Source organism: Mesoplodon bidens (assembly GCF_964165515.1).
Source record: "Mesoplodon bidens genome assembly, chromosome: 4".
Classification (NCBI taxonomy): domain Eukaryota; kingdom Metazoa; phylum Chordata; class Mammalia; order Artiodactyla; family Ziphiidae; genus Mesoplodon; species Mesoplodon bidens.
This window is the reverse complement of record NC_138160.1, coordinates 28,854,171-28,876,736: the sequence shown is the minus strand read 5'-3', so window position 1 is coordinate 28,876,736 and position 22,566 is coordinate 28,854,171. Positions and strand designations below refer to the sequence as shown.

General features: G+C 40.7%; 1 protein-coding gene across 1 annotated transcript in view; it reads left to right on the top strand.

Moving 5' to 3' along the window:
• ADAMTS12 (ADAM metallopeptidase with thrombospondin type 1 motif 12) overlaps positions 1–22,566 on the top strand; it is a 392,328-nt gene that overhangs the window by 122,724 nt on the left and 247,038 nt on the right. The window contains 1 exon segment of the mRNA XM_081230390.1: positions 17,258–17,408. Coding sequence (XP_081086516.1) covers positions 17,258–17,408 — 151 coding nt within the window.

The window sequence follows — 22,566 nt, the reverse complement described above, 5'->3', positions numbered from 1 at the left end:
TCAGAGTCCCAAATCATGTTAAGATTTCTAGAAAGACAACTAAATATCTTAATGCTGTTTCTAATTTTTCTTCCTAGTAGAAATTGTGTTTTCAACCTTAATAACCTTGGCATTTTCATTGTACTGATTTGGCAGAAAATTGGAGGGCTGAGATGAACTCACATCACTGTAATTGATTTAAGGTGAATACAATGACCTCATTTTAAGTTCTTTCAAACGCTTTAGTCTGGACCAAGTAACTAAAATTCCCAGGGAGCAAAGTTAGCCCTTTCCATCAATCCCATGGTTAGGTACTATTTTCCATCGAACTTTAGGTAATCTTCCTTTATTTGGAGCTGGCAAGCCAATTCCAGCTGGCAGCCTGTCCTTTTGCACTTGATGTACGTAATACAAACAAATATTGTATTTGTTTCCTGTTTGCTGCTTTAGCAAATTATCACAGGCTGTGTGGTCTAAAGCAACATAGATTCCTTATCTTACAGTTCTGGAGGTCAGTAGTTTGAAATGGTCTCAGTGAGCCCAAAACAAGGCATCACCAGGGCTGTATTCCTTCTGGAGACTTGAGGGTAAACTAGTCGCTTGCTTTTTCCAGCTTCTACAGGTCACTTGCATTCATGGTTTATGGTTCCATTTCTCTATCATCAAAGCCAGCAATACTGGGCCGAGTCTTTTTCACACTGCCATCTCTCTAGTTCTACCTCCCTCTTCCACTTAAAAATAATCCTTTGGATTACATGAGGTCCACCTGGATAATCCAGGCTAATTTTCCAAACTCAAGGTCAGTTGATTGGCAATCTTAATTCCATCTGCAATCTTAATTCCCCTTTGCCATGTAATCAACATATTCACAGTTTCTGGGAATTAGGACGTGGACGTCTTCGGTAGGGGGCATTATTTTGCCTACCACACATACATTGTTTTGTTTTCTCGTTGTCTCTTTTTAACAATGTGCATTTTAGTGTATAACAACTTGGGTAGTTTCTTATCACACCACTAAATGTTCCTGAACAGGGTAATATGTGGGATTCTATTTTCCCATGAGGAATATTTAAACCAAATAAATTATAGCTAAAACCCACAATATGCTATAAAGTGAAAAGCACAAACATTAAAACCTTTTTAAATTAGTTGGAATAATAATATTAAACCATAAACAAATGTGAATGTATTCTGTCCAATAACTGCATTTTGCATTTTCAATGTACCGAAAATTATAAAGCAGGCAAAGTACAATTCTCCTGCATCATTTACATATGATAGGAAACTAATATCTTGGCAAGTCAGACACTCAGAAAATACTTAGGTAATAAGAATTTCCCTTTCTTATGATTTAGAAGGACTTTTGAAATAGTGATTTTGATCACCCAAAGCCTCCAAAAGCTTAATGGTATTATTATTTCCCTGTGGTTAGCAGTTGTCTTCAAAATCACCCCTCCGACTTTAGAGATTTGCTTTTCAGAAATTATCTACACTTCTCCCTCGTGCACTGTGAAGTAAACAAGTGATACTGAGAAAGGAAGTGGAAGTGGGAGAGGGCTGGAGCACCATTAATGGGCAGGACAACCCATTCCGAGGACAACATGGGGACCACCTGTATGTCTCTTACACACAGAGCTCTTGTATGTTGACTAGCGCAGGCGTGAATGATCTCTTCCCCAGGACATTTTCTCACAGCTATGAAACATTTTTAAACAAAATTCGTTCCTGATATATCCGTGTTGGTTTATCGACTGATTAAGAACATCTCTAACCCTGTATTATTACTGCCTTTTACTGAGTTTATTTCATGTAATTTCCAACTTCCTATTTCCTAGATTTGAGAGCAGTACATGTTTTGCTCTTTCTTTCTTGCCTTCTTTCCATCCTTCCCACTCTTCCATTTACCTCTTTTTCTGTAATTCCTTTTTTCTTTTCTGGTGTATTTGTCTTTTCCCTCTTCTCTCTGTCTTCCTCCCCCTGCACATTCTCCAACCCCACTCCCTCTTCCCTGCTCTCAGCTCCTTCACCTGTGGACCTGTAATTAGCAATGTAATTGGACAAACTGGTGACTGATATCAGGAATAGAATGTATTTTAAAAGCACTTTAAAATCATGCTTCCTAATTAAATATCCCCTAACATCATACTCTGTGTATAGCACTCGGTATCCTTAAAAGTTTTTCCCTAGCTAAAATGTGTGTTACCATTCAAACCATTGCATTTACAGAGTATAATAAAACATTTTATACATACTCTCTGGTTTTTAAAATATCGTGTGCCAGTATAGAGATTAGAAAAATTCAGAAAGGCACAAAGAGGAAAACAAAAATTATGTGTAATCAAATCACACAAAGAAAAGCACTAGCAAATGTTTTGAAGATCACTTTATTTTACCATAAAAGAAATATATATCCAATGTGGCAAATTCAGAGTTTTCAGCAAAAATATAAAAGAGAAGATAACCATTATCTTGTGTTGTCTTACCTGTTGTTACAATCCATTCTTTTTACATCCTCAGCATATCAGCACTGTTCTATGGAGTCCCTTTTTTTCTTGGAGACATCCCTGAAGCTCGCCGTCTCCCTGCTCCTGCCTAGCGGCTCACAGGCCAGCCCTGGGCTATCCTATTGAGGGACTTCCCTTGATGGCACCTCCAGGTTAGAGCTACTGATTTATGGCTCTCACATCTGTATGTTTGTTGTTCCAGCACCCATTTTCAAAACTGAGAAGTTTTTCTGAATATCAGTCCTTTCTGGGTGTCCACGCCCTCTCTCCCCAAAAGGTTTAGGGTCATCTCTTTACCCATGCTCTTTGCCAAATACCAAAATAATGTGCCTTTGAGTGAGTCTCCTCTCATCCACTGTTTTGGACACTCAATAGACCATCTCACTCTGGATACTGCGTTTTTCAGCCCTTCAGTTATGAAAAAATACTCTTGGATGTTGGATCTTCTGGACTGCTCCTCCATTTTCCTTAATTTTTTTCTCTCATCTTTTCCAAATCTTAGTCTTCTTTACTTTTGGAGATTCTCTTGGCTTTATCTTCCAACATTTCTATTGATTTCCTATAAATTTCATCAATCATTTTTTTCAGAGCTCTCATTCTTGGCCTCTAGCTGTTCCTTTTTCACAGTATCCTCTTCTTGTTTTATGGACAAAATCTACTCTAGAAAACTTCCAAGGACACTATTTACAGGTTTTTGAGGTTTGCCTATTTGTTTGATGCATTCCTTTCTGTTTCCTGCATTATCTTCAAAGTTAATTTTTCCTGTTTATTTACCTTGCTCTACCTCTTTCTTGTTGAAGTTTTCCTAAAATGTCTTGACATCCATCCATATGTATGAGGGAGTGTTGGAAAGCTAGTGAAGTGCTCTGTGTATGTATGAAGGACTTCTGACTGTTCAAGTGGGAATCGGGTAGGTACCTAATATTTATGGCTGGAGGATTTCCTAAATGCCAGAATGTAACAGTCTTTTTTTGTGGACCACTTAATTCCTGCAGAGAAGAAAACTCTAGTCTATAGTTTAAAGGATAGACACCTGCCTGTAGTAATTCTGCCTGAAGTACAGAAGCAGACAACCATTTTGTTTTCAGCCCCATGCCTCCATTCTCCCTGCCTTCCCTCCATCATATCCAGCACTTCTAAGTTCCAAAATGCTCTGTGGTTCCTGGGTCAAATCAACTTCCTTCTTGTCTACATCCCACCAGTATGCACACTCTGGGGTTGGGCTCACTTGGCCATGAAACATTGGTTATTAATTGTCCCACTTTCCATCCTCTAGAATTCTGTCTAAATCTCATGTGTATAAGAAAGTGTATAAAAGGCAACGATGGGTCAGAGAAAAGAAACTAGAATCATTTATCAACATTCTGGCTAAATAATGATTTTTCTTTTGTACGTAAAGCAACTGTTTTTTTAAGGGAGGGGAAATAGCTTTAGCAGTGACATAAATAATGTAGGAAACTTTCTAGAGGGATTTCTGAACAGATGTCTGGTTACTGAATAGCCCAAGAGCATAATAATATAAGCAAATTGAAGGCATAAATCTAACTCAGAGGAGGGGATTTTACAAAACATCAGCTACCTAGGGAGATAGGAGACTATCAATATATTGTAAGTTGCGAATTTAAGAAACTTTGGCAAAATTATGTTTCAGTGGATTTTAATTTAAAAGTCCAACCTAAAACCCTTGATCCAACAGTGTGTCTAATGTATACCAATAAAATTATACATTCCAGATGTTTAAAAAATAATAATAATTTATTATAAAACAACCAAACTGCATTGTATTAACTTGATTAGTTCTAGATTACTAACAAAGAAAGAAAGAAACAATGAATAGCTCTAAAAGATGTTTTGGGGGACAATATGGGAAATTAGAACATGGAATGAGATTAGGATTATGTTGTGGAATGATTGCTAATTCTTTGGTGAGGTAATGGAACTGTGGTTACATAGGAGAGTGCCCGCTTCTTAGGACAGGCTTGATAAAGTACTTAAGGCTGAATTGCCACAGTGTCTGCAAGTTACCTTCAAATAGTGCAGCACATATATATCAGAAGTGGCAGGATATTAATATTTTTTAATCCAAGTGGGGACATCTGGATGTTTATTATACCATTCTTTGAGGTTTTTTGTACTTCTGAAATTTTTCTAAATAAAAAGTTGGGAAAAGAAAAATCACTTACATGTACTCTTAGTCCAACTTTTTCCCTGCAATAACATCCAGGCACTGCCAGCCCATTTTGCAGAGAGATTGGAACTGTTTTCAGAGGGCTAGTTTTGGTGTGGTCTGTTCATATCCCAAACAGCACTGCCATGAACTGTTTACCGACCATCTCCACTTGGATGCTGAAAGAATGGTCAGAATGGCAGGGAAATCGAACTCTAATGAAGAAGATATCTGGTCAATTCAGGGTGTTGTTTAAGAAAAAAATCATTAAACTTCAGGGAGTACTGAGACATTCTGTCTTCAGTGTTGTCACTATGTATTTTCCCCAATTCTGAAGCCCATTTCCCGGACTCCATATAACACCATGGAGAAAATAGATCATTTTGTTAAGTCCTAGTAAAAGAAGTAAGTCCTTATTAGACCAAATTTTTGCCTTACCAATTTCTTCCCTGAAGAATTTGATTATTGTGAAGGGAAAAAATATATATATACTTTTCCCACTATTCCTTTTCTCCAAAGTTGATGGCATTGGAGTGCTAGGCTCTCAATGCCCAATTCTGGTGTCATTTTTAGAGAAATATTGACAAGCTGTAGTCAGGGAGATTAACCAGACTGCTAAAGGATTAGCACAATAAGAAACGAAAAATGATTGAAGGAAATGAAAATATTTAGGCTGAAAAGAGAAGTCTTAGTGACACATGATAAATGTTATCCAATATACTTAAGTAGATATTATGTATAAAAGATATTAGACATATCTGGTATAGCTCCACAAGGCAGAACTAAGACAATGAGTGGGAGTTATAGGCACACACAGACTTTTAACACCATAAAGGGAAGAGAGTTCTAATCATTATTTTAGTAATAGCAGATGCCTTGAGAAGTATCTCCTCATTAGAAGAGCATTTATGATGTGGATGAGTGGAGGTGAGGAAACAATTCCAGTATCTGCTGAAAAATTGACCCTCGAAGAGTCTTAGGATAAGATTCTCTAATTTTATAAGAAGCCACTATTTTTGAATGAATGCTACATGCCAGCCATTGCAATAGGTGCTTCCTTACAACGGTTCATTTATTCTTCTTAACAGTTGTAGCAAGTAGGCAATCCCCATTTCTCATATGAACAGCCGGAGACTCATCAATCAACTACTTGACCAAGGTCACACAGGAAGAAAGTATAGAACCAGGATAAGAACTCAGATCCAGATTTAGCAATAAAGTCCAAGCTCTCCCCACCGTATTGATGTTTTTGAATCTGCAGATTGTAATCCATTACATGATGTGAAATCAACTTAATGTGTTAGAACCATAATTTAAATTGAATAACACAGAATGGAATATATCAGAATGCCTTCTACATAGCAAAAGAGGGAAGCATTGCCTCCTGAAATGTTTTGGCTATATACTCGGGTCACAATGTGAAATGTATTTTTTTTTTTTTGCGGTATGCGGGCCTCTCACTGCTGTGGCCTCTCCCATTGTGCAGCACAGGCTCCGGACGTGCAGGCTCAGCGGCTATGGCTCACGGGCCCAGCCACTCCACAGCATGTGGGATCTTCCTGGACCGGGCACGAACCCGTGTCCCCTGCATCGGCAGGCGGACTCTCAACCACCGCACCACCAGGGAAGCCCTGAAATGTATTTTTAACTGCGGGTCAAGGTGAACACCTTAACCTCATGGACCCTTCACCTTCTTGACTTCCCTTCCCTAGAATTCTTTGATTGGGTTCCCTTTGGTGACCTATTCCTATGACGACTCCCCAGGTGTATGACTTTCCTAAGGCTGCTGTAACAAATTACTACAAATGCAGTGCCTTAAAACAACACAAATTTATCCTCTTACAGTTCTGAAGGTCATGACTAATGAGTGTCATTAGGGTCACATTTCTTCTGGAGACTTCAGGGCAATCTGTTTTCTCACCTTTTTCAGTTTCTAGAGGCTGCCTGTGTTCCTTGGCTTGTGGCCTCTTCCTTGTCTCATTACAGCCTCTTGCTTCTGTCATTACCTCTTCTACTACTCACTCTGATCCTCCTGCCTCCCTCTTAGAGGACTCTGCTGATTACACTGAGTCAACAATCTCTTCATCTCAAAATCCTTAACTTAATTACATCTGCAAAGTCCCCTTTACCATGTAAAGCAACCTATGCACAGGTTCCAGGAATTAGGATGTGGACATCTTTGGGGGCCATATTCATCCTACCACACCAGGCTTCCCTTACAAACTCTGAATGCTTAAACTTTAATATTCCCCTTTCTGACCACAAACTCTTCTGCATTTGCCTCGTTTGTCATCTCCTTTGACTTGCTTTTCAGTGGCTTACGATCTCAGCTGAGGCTTCAACTGGGCTCTGTCAAAGGTTGGTGCCTTCTCCCATTCTTCAGAGCAGTTTCCCAGATGCCTTTCCTACTTGCCTCAAGTAGACAATTTTACCCTCTACTTAAAGAGATTCCTCATATGTATTGCTACAGTGATTCTCTTTTTCTCCTTGTGCCACCTTTGAGGGAGGATTTAGCATTTCTAGTCACACACACACACACAAAAGTATTAGAGAACAGTGTTTGTTTTACTGAAGGTTTCATAGGTAAAATACATAAAGGAGTTTACCTTGTACATTTACTATGGTGCTCCAAGCAAAAATCCCCATTTTCTTTTTTGCACATCTTTCACGTTGGCTGCCAGCTGATGCATCTTCTATGGGTTTTTTCCTTCTCAGCCTCTCCATCTCCAGGTGCCAGTTTATCTACATCTGGATTATTTCTGGGACTCCCAGCTTCTCCCTTCTTTCTTAAACACCCTTATTTAGGACTTCCTCAGTTGCTATTTCCCTTCCTCACACCACTTTAATGTTGTCTTCAAGGAGGTCAAAGTCTATTCTACTGAGTAGTAAGGTTTTCTTTTGCCCTTGGCCTAAATGTACTGTAATATCCCAGACCCATTCTCCTCACAGGGTAGTGGGCAATTACAAATAACTAAAATAAATTTGTTCCACTATAGTTATGACTTTAGTGTGGCATAGAAAGTAGAGACAGTGAGTGTGGACTTATACTCTCATGAAGAGCCCTTGGGAAGGCAAATCTTCCTTTAACCAATTTCGTTATAGACATGTAATGAGGATATAAGTATTTCTCAGTGGTCACATTCATGTCTTTAGCATCACACACTAGACCTCCTCTTCATTTTTTCCCCCTTTCTCTGCCGTGGCACTTAGTGAAGTTAATGGACCATCAAATTCTCTCATGGTTTGCCAACTCCCATCACTAAGCCACGAGACAAGGCATTCCCCTTTGGCCCTGAGCCATTGGTAAACATCCCTGGAATGCTCTGTTTCAGTTCAAAATCACTTTGGTGGCCATATCAACAGTCTTGACAGGCTGCTGTGCTCTTCCCTCCAGGATTGGGAGCTCTGCCTGATCAGGGATTGTTGCCCATCAGGGATTGTCACCCATCACAGTGAGAGAAGCAGGGCCAGGGCCGTGTTCTCCACAGCCCAGGGTGGGTGCTTTGCATCCTTACAGTGGAGGGTGGTTTCTGGTTGGAGAATGATGGACTGCTGGGTGTTCATGAAAGAATAGTGTTGTGTCTTGGCTAAATCTACCATAATGGTTTTCTGCTCCCCACTTAGGAAAGTGCTTTCACTTGTTCTCCTTAATAGCATGGTTCCTGGGCTCCCAAGGTACTAGCTAATTTTTTCCCCTTCCTTTTAGTTGGGCTCCTCATTTTCTAGTGATGACAAACATGGATTGCTGCTTAGAGGGACCAAAAAATGCAAAGACATAGAGAAATTTTGAGAAACAAAAAAATTGTTCTGATAGAAGATTATTGGGAGAATGAGTCAGAAATGACCTTAAGTGTCTGATGGGATTAGAAAGAACATTTTTTAAGACACTGTCATCTATGAGGCTCCCACCCTGTCCCTGAAGACAGCATGAGAGAGAAGTTCTGTTGAGTTATTGGTTGCTACAGTGACTCATAGATGATGTTCCTTGACTCTGTTGGCTTATCTAAGAACACATGGTTTGAGATGTAATGAAAATTTCTTCTTTAATTTTTGAGAATAGTAGGTTTGGTAGGATTCTTCAGCATTTGTGTCAGGTCAACTTCTTTCAGACTGCACATTTTCTTCTTGGTGTGAAATGATTTCACATTTATTTCACATTTCAAATCCAAAACATTTATTCACCTACTTCCTAGAATGGTTTAAACTTTATTTTTTGGCATCTTTTAAGTGCCCTGATCTGCCAAGATGTTAAGGGCCTTCTCTGCAAACCTCAGATTCAGGGGGATATTCTGTACAAACTGCAATCAGCAATCATTATTGCTGACACTTCTTTTGATTGAGATGAACTAAATGTTTAATTAGGGCCGTTACAAGTATTTCACCATATCCGTAGTGTTAATGCCAGTTTGATGGTGAGAGAAGTTAAAAACAATCAAGCACTACCTAATGGAATAGCATAGTGTTTTTCAGAGTATGATACATGAATTATCTATATCAGCAACCCTGAGGTGCTTACTAAAATGCAGATTCCTGGGTGTCACATTAGACTTACTGATTGGAATCTCTGGACAAGGCTCCCAGGTATATGCATTTTTAATAGCTTTCCATGTGGTTCTTTTGCACGCTAAAATTAGAGATAAGTGGGTCATCGGATGCCTCATTCTCTTTGGTGGTTACATTTTAAATTTCTAAAAATCTACTTTATTGGGCTGAGTGGCTGTCCTATCTCTCTCTCTCTCTCTCTCTCTCTCTCTCTCTCTGTCTAACCTCCCATAAGAAAAATAGTGAGTGAATCTGTGGCAACAGCTCTTGGGAATTGTAATTGAATAAATGCACTCAGTTCCAAGTACTATCAAGTAAGAAACAAAGAAAATTAATTAAGGGACAACTTTTCTACCTTATGTGAGCAGGAGGTTTTCTTCTGGAACCCAAAACTGAGTACTTCCAGAAACAAACAACCATGTTAAGCATGCTGCAAGATGAGGAAGTGATTGACTGAGTCACAGGGAAGAGTCCAAGCACCATCACCTGGAGGAAAACCATGGGGACAGCAGGCTAGGCACTGTTCAGGGTCATTTTTAAATATTATCTTATTCTGTTCTTATCAGAACTCCTCAGCAGAGAATATGTTGTTGTCGCCATTTTACAGATGAGGAGACCGAGGCTCAGAGAGACCAAATTACTTGTGCAAATTACCACCCTGCTTGCTAGTGCTGGAGTTGAGTGTTGAACTCAGCCCCGTCTCCAAAGTCTGGCTTTTCCACTAGTGGAACACAAACTGTGCTGTAGATTCTGTTTCCAGTAGGAGAAAGGGGAGGGCAGGACCTGGCTCCTGTGGTTGACCTAGAGACTTGGAAACTAAGTTTATTGAAGAGTTCAGCCTTAATTCATTTGAAGAAATCCCAGTTTGAGAATCAGGCTTGATCTTTCTGAGAGATGTCCTGAAAACCAACCTCTCAGGCTGAGCGTTGTGTGAAGTTTGATGAGAAGGCTTCCACCATCGCTTCCAGCTCTAAGACTATCAAAAAGCAAGAAAGAGAAAGCTATTAATTCTGTCTCCTCTCAGATTTTTCCAGACAGTTCAATGTACGTCTAGGCACCACTGATTCTCCCCTAATTAGTGTATTTATTATGAAGAATTGGCTCAGACGATTATGGAGGCTAAGAAGTTTCACAATCTGCCATCTGCAAGCTGGAGAGCCAGGACAGCCATGGTGTAATTTGGTCCATGGCTGAAGGCCTGACAGCCAGGGGAGCTGATGGTATAAATCCCAGTCTGAGGGCTGAAGAAGATCTGAACCTCATGAAATTGGATGATACCCACCCACACTGGGGACAGCAATCGACTGAGTCCACTGATTTAAATGCTAATGACATCTGGAAACGCCCTCACAGACACACCCAGAAATAATGTTTAATCTGGGTACCTCATAGCCTGTTAAGCTGAAACATAAAATTATCCATCACATCAGGGATCTGGGGGGAATGTTCCTTAGACTATCATAATAGCTAACACTTATTAGGTACATACTATGTGCTGACACTCATCCAAGCACTTTACACTAACTCATTTAATAAACATGTCACTTTTTAATAAGCCAGTTAACAAGTTACTACCTCTGTTTATATTTTTCACACGAGAAAACTGAAGCCCAGAGAGCTTAAGTTACGTGCAGCTAGGAGATGAACCAAATGGCTGCACTTGAGAATACCTGCTTTCAGTCACCCCTTTATATCGTGTTCACTGTGGATGATGCTATGATAAAATGAGCTACTGTGCATTTATGACTACCTACCATATATATGTCAAGACTTCTGCTATGCATTTTAATACAGTGTCTCTGATAGTTATTATAACCATGCTAATTATGATAGATTTTGCCCCATTTTATAGATGAGAAAACTGGGGCTCAACGTTTTAACTAATTTGACCACAACTCATGCTATTTTGATTAAACCCTGTCATAACTTTTTGATCTTATATATCTTTTGAACTCATCAACTTTCTAATGCAGGGATTTTTTTTTCTACTACTTGGACCCTGAACTGCCAGCCAGTGTATGGGATGTGGTCTTTGTATATTAGGGTTTGGGTAGGTTCCTCCGAAGAACATCGGAGAGGTATGAGGACATGTAGGTTGATATTCTAGGGCTCTAACGGGGACAGCTCCTTCTAGAAGTAGAGCTTGGCTTTCGATTCCGTATGATCACAACCCCAGTCCCTGGCTTTTCCTGATACCTCCATGCCCCTTCCATTCTGGCCTCAGGACAATGGCAGCTCCCTCACACAACCCTTGTCCTGCCAGATTTGTTCCCCAGGATTCACTTTTTTTTTTTAACATCTTTATTGGAGTATAATTGCTTTACAATGTTGTGTTAGTTTCTGCTTTATAACAAAGTGAATAAGCTATACATATACATATATCCCCATGGCTCCTCCCTCTTGTGTCTTCCTCCCACCCTCCCTATCCCACCCCTCTAGGTGGTCACAAAGCACTGAGCTGATCTCCCTGAGGAATCAGGCTCCCTGACTTCAGACTATACTACAAAGCTACAGTAATCAAGACAGTATGGTACTGGCACAAAAACAGAAAGGTAGATCAATGGAACAGGATAGAAAGCCCAGAGATAAACCCACACACATATGGTCACCTTATCTTTGATAAAAGAGGCAAGAATATACAATGGAGAAAAGACAGTCTCTTCAATAAGTGGTGCTGGGAAAACTGGACAGCTACATGTAAAAGAATGAAATTACAACACTTCCTGACACCATACACAAAAATGAACTCAACATGATTCATTGTAATTTTGGTAAATGTTACACTTTTTATACCTAGTTGCTTCTTTCAGTTCTCCACTGGGTGCATTACTTTGATGTTTCCAAGTTGGCTCCTGATTGGCTTGATCACAAGAAAACCAACTATTATAGTGAAATGTCACATTTCTTCAGTTTGTTTTTCTTCTAAGACAAGTCTTCAAATTTTCCCTGGATTCCAGTGCTCGTCACTGTATAATGCATACACATATGGATCCCTCTCCTTCACTAGTCAGCCACTCTGTAGAAATATGTAGTTCAGTATGGTAGCCATTAACCACCTGGGGCTGTTTAAAGATAATAATTAGAATTAAATGAAGTTAAGAATTCAGTTCCACTGTTACATTAGCCACAAATCAATAAACACATGTGGCTAGTGGCTATTGAGTTGGACAGTGCAGATATAGAACATCTCTGTCATCGCAGGAAGTTCTATTTGACAGCACTGTTTTAGGAGGTAGGGACCAGATCTGTATTGTTGCAAAACCTGCCTGGCACATGTGTGACCAGGTGGATGCAGCAGAGAATGTCTTCCTGGCTTGAGCTTTACCTAGGGCTGCCAAGACTAACATGCAAAATCTTTGTGAATCAATGACATTACCAGTTTACACTCCCCATTGGCTCCATGGGGGCCAGTCAGGGAGCTCTTGGCATCAGAACAGAGGGGAGGTTATTCCTGGAGGAATCTTCCCAGTGATCTCATCTCTGTATGCTGAGGCTTCTGTCCTCCCTTGACTTCTGACTTAGGGTCCTGGCTGCATATTAAATGACAGAAAGTTTTTCTGCATCTTGCACCCCAGCAATAAAAAAGTTAATAACTCTGGAAGGCTGTAATGGCTTTAGGACTGGACCAGGTGTATTAGAGACTATAGGAGTTCAATCTTCTGTCTGTGCCCTCGAAAAGCATCTGCCCTCAATGGCCTTTGTCTCCCCTGGGACACGGCACTGGAATCTGTATCACCTAGGGAGGTACCTCCCCTCACCTTCTGCAAAGATGCTGTGTGAGGTGGGGAAGGGTCTGTGATACAGGACCTAAGTTCTGACGTCTAGGCCCAGTGACATCAGAGCTCATGGGCTAGTGTCTTGGGACATATGAACACTACACCTTTTTAAACACAAACATTCTAGTGCCTTGTTGTTCTCCTTTCTGCTATTTTATGGATATGAGTCTTATCTTCCTGGCTGGGTTGTAAACCTCGAGGGCAGGGGTCACTGCCCCTCTGAGAGCTCTTAGCACTGGGCTGGCCATGTGATAGATGCAGATTGATAATCAATAAGGGTGATTTGGGGGTCTGATTTTATCTTCTTTCCTGTGTATATAGTGAGCGACAGGTGACATCTTTCCCAGTGATCCATGCGCTATAATTGAGTATCTTGGGTACCTCTTTATCCCAAATTAGTTTTTTTCTGTTCTTGATTTCAGAATATGTTCATCATGTTGTCTTCATCACCATGGGAAGAAACAGATTGATTTGTTAACTCTGAAATTGTCAAGTGAAAAAGGAATTTCTTTCCAGGACCGGTTGATGAGTTTTAGTGACAATGTTTCACTTCACACCTCCAGGGGGTGCCACTCACAGTTTTTTCTATGTGAAGAGCGCCCCCTTGAGTTGTGCAACACAGGACCTTGAGTGCTGGATTTGATAAGTTCCCCCTATGTCTTTTACAATGCCATTGTTTTTATTCCTTGGTGTGCCGTTTTCACCTGTGGTAAAACCTGAACGCATGACAGCATAGGTTAGGTGACTCTTCAGGGTCTCTGGCCTTTGCAATTCTAGAACATTCTATTCACAAATTGCTTGTAAGACACTACCAGTTTCCCACCAGGAAAGATAAATTGATACTAAAGACTCTTAAGCTTCTTCCCCCTCCTTCCTTAGCAGAGGGCAGTAGAGGTTCAATGCCAAATGACTCATGCTAAGGTAGCTCAGTCCTTTGTCTCATCCCCACTGGTTGGGACGGGTAGGAAGCAGTATGAAGAGTCTGGTTTAATGGGCCTTGAGACATCCCCCTCCCTTAAATTTCTTCCATTGACCAGTCCCTAACACTCGATACGAACTAGAAGACATTATTTTTTTTACATATCAAGTAATGCTTCCTGTAAAGAATTAAGGATAGGTTTAAAACAAATGTATTAGTGTTGGAAATCAGAGTAAGGTTACCCTTGGGGATGATATTGACTGGGAAGAGAAACAGGAAGTTTCTTGGCTGCTGGGAATGTTCTGTTTCTGCGTTTAGGTGTGCCCTCTATGAAAGATTTATGGGACTTTACAGTTATAACTTGCATATCTTTCTGTATGTTTACAATGCTTCAAAATACAGCTTATTTAAAACAATTCTTAAAAGAGAGCCTCAGGAAGCATTCACAGACATTTATAACTTAGTTAAAACAAGGAGGTGAGTTTATTTCCAAAGGACAGTTAGCAGTGTGCTGGAATACTGGATACTGACAGGAAGAAGAGGAGATGATGGAGGTAAAAGGGCAAACTTGTCCGCTTTGAGCTTCTGCCTGGGACTCATCTCGCTCTGGTTCTTCCGGGAACCTGTTCAAGCCCCCAGTGAATTGGATACCTTGTCCTCAAGTCCATTCTCATTCTCCTTCAAAGATATAAGAGGTGAGCAGTTTGTAGAGAAGACTGGAACGAAGAGCGCCTTCTTTGGTCCAGATCCAGAGCTGGTAGTGAAAGAAGATGGTTCTCTTGGCAGTTAGCTTCAGGGAGAGAGTGGAGCCAGTCCTTCCTTCCAGTGGAAAGAAAACCAGTGTATGCTCTAACCAGAGCATGACCTGGCTCTGGTTAGATGAGAAGAGACCAGTGACCCATGGCCATTTGGGTACCAGGTGTACAAAGCTCTGTGGTTATATGTTGGGGAAGAGGGGAGGTGCAGAGCTCAGCTGGGAAATCTTCCCACCTCACTCTCCCTGAACCAGCGATGTCCCTTCATCCCCTATCCTGTCCCTTCCCTTCTCTGTGACACACATGGGGTCCTGGGACCAACAGCCCCACTTGCATATGAGCAGATGTTCTGTTTCCCCTCCAGCTGGTGGGTCACCCAGCTCTCCTAAGTCTCCATCCAGCTTCTGAGAAATATTTAGGCTGTACAGGTGATTTCCAGGTACACACTGGCAAAGCTGGCCTTGTGCAGGAACGGAAATGGAAGGAAGCCTTTAAGAAAATGCTTGTTTGGCTTTCAGACACCCTCATTCATAGTGCCCATAAAATAGTTATTATGTTCTCAACTGGCACCCTATCTGTTTCTTCTGCACCACCTGGGTCCAAAATTTGAGGCTGGAGAAATACCAATATATCCTTCTTGTTGATGTTATTTTTTTTCTTCAAGGACTTTAGTATTAGTTTGATGGCAGTTGCACAAAGGGACCCCACGCCAGCCATCCCTGAGGAGTCCTTGCCTTCTATTTTGTTTCCATGGAACAAATGAGCTTCATTAGCAATAGGCCCACCGTCTCTTTGGGTCCCTGGTCTTTGTCTCAGAGTAGAAATAGAACCCAATCTCAGTCCTGCATAAGTCTGTTTCCAGCTAGTCTATTGTAGTCTGGACCTTGTCAGTGCTTCCTGTCCCAGAGGTTTTTCCTCAAAGAAAGAGGCTGAGGAAAAAAATGTCATGTCTCCTAAGAAATGTCAGCAAATTTGAAGTCAGATATAACCACTTCTGGAGTTGGTAGTTAAAATAATACCACCCTGCATTTGTAAAGCAGTTCGCATGGTACTTTGATAAGCTTCAGCTCATTTGCTTCTCCTAACAGCCCTATGAGGAGGTGGTAGGCATTATCCATATTTTACAGGTTGGGTGACTCATTCACGGTCACACAGCTATTCATATGACTTTCAGTAAAGTGTTCCTTTTTTTCTGTTCTCTCTGTTATCAAAGATACTTTAAGGTCAGTAATCAAAATAGGAAGCCAAATGTGAGGTTTATATTTAGATATGGTTGTATTACTGGTACAGTGCAGCAAACGTTTTGGAAAGACCCCCAAGTCAAAGCCTGTTCAGCAGAGAGCATCTCCCTTCACAGAGCCCCTGTTGCCTCCTGACCCCGCTCACCCCATCTTCAGACTCGTCTATGTAGCACAGCATCCCCAGCTTGCTGACATGTGGTGAGGGACCTTGAACTTTGGGACCCGTTCATATTTTTCCTAACCTCAAACTTTCCAGGTTTATTTTTGCAAACTTAATATTCATTGAACTGCTATATTGACTCCGGAGACCCTAAGACAATGAAAAGCCGTAAAATCTGAGATCTGGCAAGAGTCTAATAACAGACAAGACTGCGGGCCATGCCCTTTTCTAGGAGCTTCGCATGTATTAACTCATTTAATCTTCACAGCATCCCTTGGTTATCCCCATTTTTCAATTGAGAAGGCTTAACCTGAGCAAGTCATTTGTCCCAAATCACAGAGCTAAAAAGTGGAGGAGCTGAGATGTGAACACGGGTTAATTCCAGAGTCTGAGCTCTTGGTCATCTCAAGGTGAAGCTGCAAGGAGGGCATCGAGGGCAAGCCCTCTTTTTCATCAATATAGAATTCACATACTGAGAGCTAAGTCCATCCTAGGAGATCATTGGCAAAGCAATTTCTAAACGTCTTAAATGGGCACTAGGAAATTTTCCCAAAGGGAAAACAGAGTTGTCAGCTATACCGCTTCTAGACCTGACCTCCAAAAAGAGTTACTCATTGCCCAGCATTCTCCAACTTATGGCTGATTCCCATATCTGTGAAATGAGAGTGCCCTCTTTAGACTCTTGGAAACTCAGGCTCAGATCAGGAAATTAGTATTATATTTCTTTGTTTCCTTGAGAGCAGAATGGCATTACACACTTCAAGTCAAACTGCTACTCACTTACAGGTAAATGTTCCTAAAGGTTGTCAATGAAATATGGATTATAAGTACCAGTTCCATAACAGGGCAACCGGGAAGCACTGGTTCCTAATTTAAGATTCATAGATATCCAGCAATGAGTTATAGGGGTGGAGGGAATCCACGAACCTGAAAAATTGTATGCTACCTTTGGATATGTGTGTATATATACACTTTTTTCATTAGCGTCTCAAAGGGATCATGCCCCCAAAACATTTAATAACTAGGACTATGAAGACATTTCACTAAATTATTTATGTGTAGCTCTTCTGCGAGATCAAATGGCAGACGATGAAGGCACCGGTCTTATGAGTTTCAGGGTTCATCATAATCTATATAATTTTCACTTTACCAGTTTTCTTTGCCTCGGTAAAGAATTGATCCAAATAAAACCTTTGTACTGCATGTATTTACAGACTGGATTTTTCCATCTGCCACATGGAGACTTTTTCATTGAGCCTGTCAAAAATCATCTGCTGGCTGAGGGAGTATACCACCCACATGTCATGTACAGGAGGCAGAGGCCGGGCGTCCCAGAGATGAAGGAGCCAACCTGCGGATTAAAGGGTACTGTGACTTAATCTCCTCACTGGATGGAGGAGTTTGTTCTGTTCTATTATTGTTTATTTTTACAACGAGACCTGCTCTTCTTCAAATCTGTTATCTCTTCCCCATTCTGTGGCCAGAAAATATGTACCCTTGTACCCTTCACTTCCCTGTACTCAAGTCTCTGTATTCGTAACGGGAAAGGAGAAAGGTATCTCTTACATCCTTGCCACATTGGTTGATGGTATTCATAATGGTAAATTTTTTTTAAGCTTCTTCTGACTCCCTTGCAGGAAAATAGTTTAAATTACAAACAATGCTTTGCAGTATCAGCAATGTTATAATACATTAGCATGGAATATTACTAGACAGCTTGTCATATCTGCATATGGAAAGCAGATTTAAATATTTGATGATGCTGATAATGATGTGTGAAGAGAAACGGAGAAAATACAAACACGTTATCAAATGATGAATTCAGCTAAGGTTCTTTTGGCTGCGTTTTGTCTGTAGTCCACTACAAAGTATGTAATCTGCCCCCGTGCCTTGGGAATGATCTGAACTGCTCCTCTCTGCCTTGTACTAAAGAGTTTCAGGTAGTTTTCAGAGCTAAACTGACCCAAGTTATTTCCTTGCGATGCCCATATTCTCTTTAATATGTAGGAGATAATAGTAATGCATAAAGGGCCACTGGAAATTGGGACTTTTAAAAAATATTATTTAGTTTCTCCTTTCTTCAGAGGAAAAAAAAATAGTGGACTAGGGAGACAGTTAACAAAAGGAATCCATAATATTATTTATGTGTCTTAAGGATTTAGAAACCATGGACCTCAAAGGGAAAATAGATGAGGAAGGAATTAGGGATAGTAGATTCTGATAACGGTTTCAGAGGACTCAGAACTTGAGCTTTGCCAAGTAGGAGAAAGAAAGGACAAGGGGAGGAGTAATTTCTCTGCAGACATCATCCAGACCCTAAGATAGATAGTAACTTTCCTGGGAGTTTCTTCTGTAATCTTAGCAGAGTATGTAAGCAATAAGAAATTTTTTTTTTTTCGGTACGCGGGCCTCTCACTGTTGTGGCCTCTCCCATTGCGGAGCACAGGCTCCGGACGCGCAGGCTCAGCACCATGGCTCATGGGCCCAGCCGCTCCACGGCATGTGGGATCCTCCCGGACCGGGGCACGAACCCGTGTCCCCTGCATCGGCAGGCGGACTCCCAACCACTGCGCCACCAGGGAAGCCCAATAAGAAATTTTTGAGTCTGTATTTTCTGTATACAAAAATGGACAGCTGCTTAAATTCCTTAGCTTTAATAAACTATTGGAACTCTGACCTAAATTAGATAACTTACTATCTAAATCTCCTTCCAGAAAGCACCAAGAGAAGAGACACATCATCAGGTCAGTTTGATTGATTGAGGTACCATTCCAGATAATTTAGTTTCAGTGTGAAATTTTAGGACTCTGTCACCAATCCAATCATCTGGAAGGATTGGAATAGTTGGAATAATTGCCCAACTCCTATTAATAATTGCCCAATTCTTATTAATCTTGGGTGATGGATGACACTTTGTATGTGTGATTTGATAGTTTTTAGATCACTAGGTAATTAATATGGCGGAGGAAGTTACTAGGACAGTGAGTGAATTTGGCTGGGTAATTGCTCCTGTAGGCATGGTTGCTCTGTGAAATGAGTTAGGCTATTCCTCATCCACCCACTTGAACTCATTCTCTCCTTTATAACTCCCCTGTTGAGGTAGAGTTGAGTAATAATGTGTTGAGAATGGCATGTGTTTAGTCATAAAGGCAGAAGAGATGAATAGGAAAAGAATGAGGTTTACAAATGTGATGCACCCAATAGGTCACACACAATACCACGTTGTAGTGCTTGCAATACCATTTCATAATTGTGCTTCTAGGCCAACCTTAAGACCTACCACTACTATGAAACCTTCTCTGATTAATCCCACCTTGGAACAATCTTTGCATTGTGAATTTCTCCACACACATCTTCTAAAAGATACTCTCTTATACTTCTTTAAAACCCAGAATGTCAGAAGTGAACAGGTTTGTCAGAAGGACCTTTGAGAGTGCCTAATGTAGCCTCTTTCTCTCACTAAAGAAGCAATTGTGGCTCAGAGGAGGGAGTGAATTTTCAAAAGCATCAAGGCAGTTGGTGTTTAGAATAGAACCAAGCTCCTAAGTCAAGGTTCTATCATACCTCAGGCTTTATACTCTGTCATGTTTATTTTTTAAGTCTTCCTTGAATATAAATCTTGTTTTATCAACTACCTGGAAAGCCCCATTAGAGTAGGAACTCCCTTCCCAAACAGTATGTGTCAGGTGCAAAGTGGAAAATCACTAAATCATTGAAATGAAATGAAAAGTGACTTGTAACCACATAGATGAATCTAGAGTGCGCTGGCATCCAGTCCACATAACATAACAGAAGAAAGAAATGTGCGATTTCTAGATGTTAAGGAAGTGTCAGTTCTTTGTGACGATCTTCCTCCCTAAGACAATAATTGTGAGTCAATACTAAACTGACAGCTAGAGATTGCAGAATAAGCTCATGTGCTTGTGATTATTCTTAAAGTATACTTGACATTTGGAATTTAAAAATCTTATTATACTGAAATGTGCTTGGTCTCCCCGAAACAGTAATTGAAGTGTTCTTGTACCATGTTACCCTGCAGAGGGGATGAAATTCACCAACACTAGGCATGTCATTAGCCCACGTTAAGGTACACCTTGTGCTTAGGGAAGTCAGTGCTGCCAGATTGAATTACTGTGATTGTATCAAGAAAGACCACCTACAGCTCGGTGCTTTGTGACCGCCTGGAGGGGTGGGATGGGGAGGGTGGGAGGGAGGGAGATGCATGAGGGAAGGGATGTGGGAACAGATGTATATGTATGACTGATTCACTTTGTTATAAAGCAGAAACTAATTAAAAAAATTAAAAAATAAAAAAAATAAAATAAAAAAAAGAAAGACCACCTTTCCTTGTATAAAACATTCCTTCTTCATAACGTTCAAAACAGGAACACCCTTGGTATTGAAGAAAAGATGTACTTTAAAAGTACTCTAGTACTTCAGGAGAGAAAGTGTATCAATTACTTTCCCCTAAAATGTGTCCCTTCACTTATGTTTATTTCCCAAATAGAAAGGTACTCAGGAATTTCATAATAAGTCCCTTTTCAATATGGCCCAATGTAATTAACTCCTTTTTTCCCCCCCAGAACTTTAATGTGATACTATTTTGTTATCAATTTGATCAATTTGAACTAAAATTTCTTAAGCAGTTTTGTTTGCTGTTCTGAACCTTGTATTTGCTGAGCCCTGTCAAAGTTCTTGTTTACTCCAACTTTCTGGAATCCGTGTTAAATCATGGGAAAATACAACTTGCCAGAATTAAATCTAGAGCACATTTCAAAACCTCATTTTACAGACATTGACAAGCTCCCTTCTCTTAGGGTTTTTGATGGCAATGTATCACACTGGGACTTGAGTGGCTCTTAGACGGAAGTATCCAGGGGAAGTATGGTTTTTGGAACCTGGGGAAGAGGAGTCAGATAGGTCAGATGACAACAGTTGCAGGGTCATCTATGGCAGAAGGGGTTCAGGTAGGTAAAATCAGGGTTTGGGATTTCATGCATCAGGACACTAGGCTAGAAACACAGGGTCTGTTTCCTGACATGCGTTTCTTTCTTTCTTTTTTTTTTGACATCTTTATTGGGGTATAATTGCTTTATAATGGTGTGTTAGTTTCTGCTTTATAACAAGGTGAATCAGCTATGCATATACATGTATCCCCATATCTCCTCCCTCCTGCATCTCCCTCCCACCCTCCCTTTCCCACCCCTCTAGGTGGTCACAAAGCACCGAGCTGATCTCCCTGTGCTATGCGGCTACTTCCCACTAGCTATCTGTTTCACATTTGGTAGTATATATAATTCCATGCCACTTCTCACTTTGTTCCAGCTTACCCTTCCCCCTCCCCATGTCCTCAAGTCTATTCTCTACGTGTGCGTCTTTATTCCTGTCCTGCCCCTAGGTTTGGCATGCATTTTTGTGTTCAAAATTTATTCATTCATTCAACAAGTATCTGTTGGGTGTCTTTTTACGTCTGGTGCTCTCCTAGGTTCTGTGGGTACAGTTGTGAATAGGATATAAATCTTGGTCTGAAGAGCTGACAGCCTGGATATAGGATGTGGGTAAGTAGGATCTGGTCCAGGTTTTATCTTTAAAATGTGTGATAAGACCATGAAAGGAAATGAAAGTTTAATATATGTATTGGGCTTTTTGTTACACCACATTGTGTTTGTGCCAGGACATGTAGCTGTAATTCATTCATTTTCTCCATTGTAGATAGTCCATTATGTGACTCTTCCACCTGGACTAGTCTCCTGTGAGTGGATCTGAACTGCTTCCAGTTTGGGGCTACTATACATTATGCTGCACAGACCATCTTGTACATGTTTTTTAGAACACAGATTCATACGGTTTTCCAGGGCATATACCTAGTAGTGGAATGAAATCATTATCTCATAGGATATATACATCTATGACATTACCAGGTGATGCAAAAAGGCTTTCCAAAGTTGTTCAAGAGCAGTGAATCTAATAGTTCCTATTGTTCCATATTCTGTCTAATACTCGATACTCTCACTTACAAATTTTGCCAGTCTGGTGAATATGAAGTGGTATCTCTTTATGCTCAAAGTTGAAGTCACACATATTCCATGGTGGAGTTGGGTCCCAAATCTATGGCTTGTGGCTATAGATTCTCCATGAATAGTTTTCTACCCTGTACCCAGAGTTGAAGCCCTGAGAGCCAAGTTTAGGTTTGCTTACTTTGTTCTTTGTTTTCTGGTTCACATTTTCACTCAGTGGATCCTAATCTGACTTTTCACCTACGTGAGTCCTAAACTTGCCTCTTTTCTCCAGAGCAGAAGTAGGGAGCAGCAGTTGGCCCAGATCAGCAGTGAGCTCCATGCATCAATCGGGCTTAGCCAGAGAAGCAGAACCAGCAGGAAGTAGATATTAAGAGGATTATTGCAAGAAATTGGTTTACATGATAGTGGAGGCTGGCTAGGCAAATCCAAAATCAGTGGGCAGGCTGTCAGGAAGGGCAGACTGCAGCTTTCAGGCACAGGCTGAAGCAGCTGTCCATGGGCAG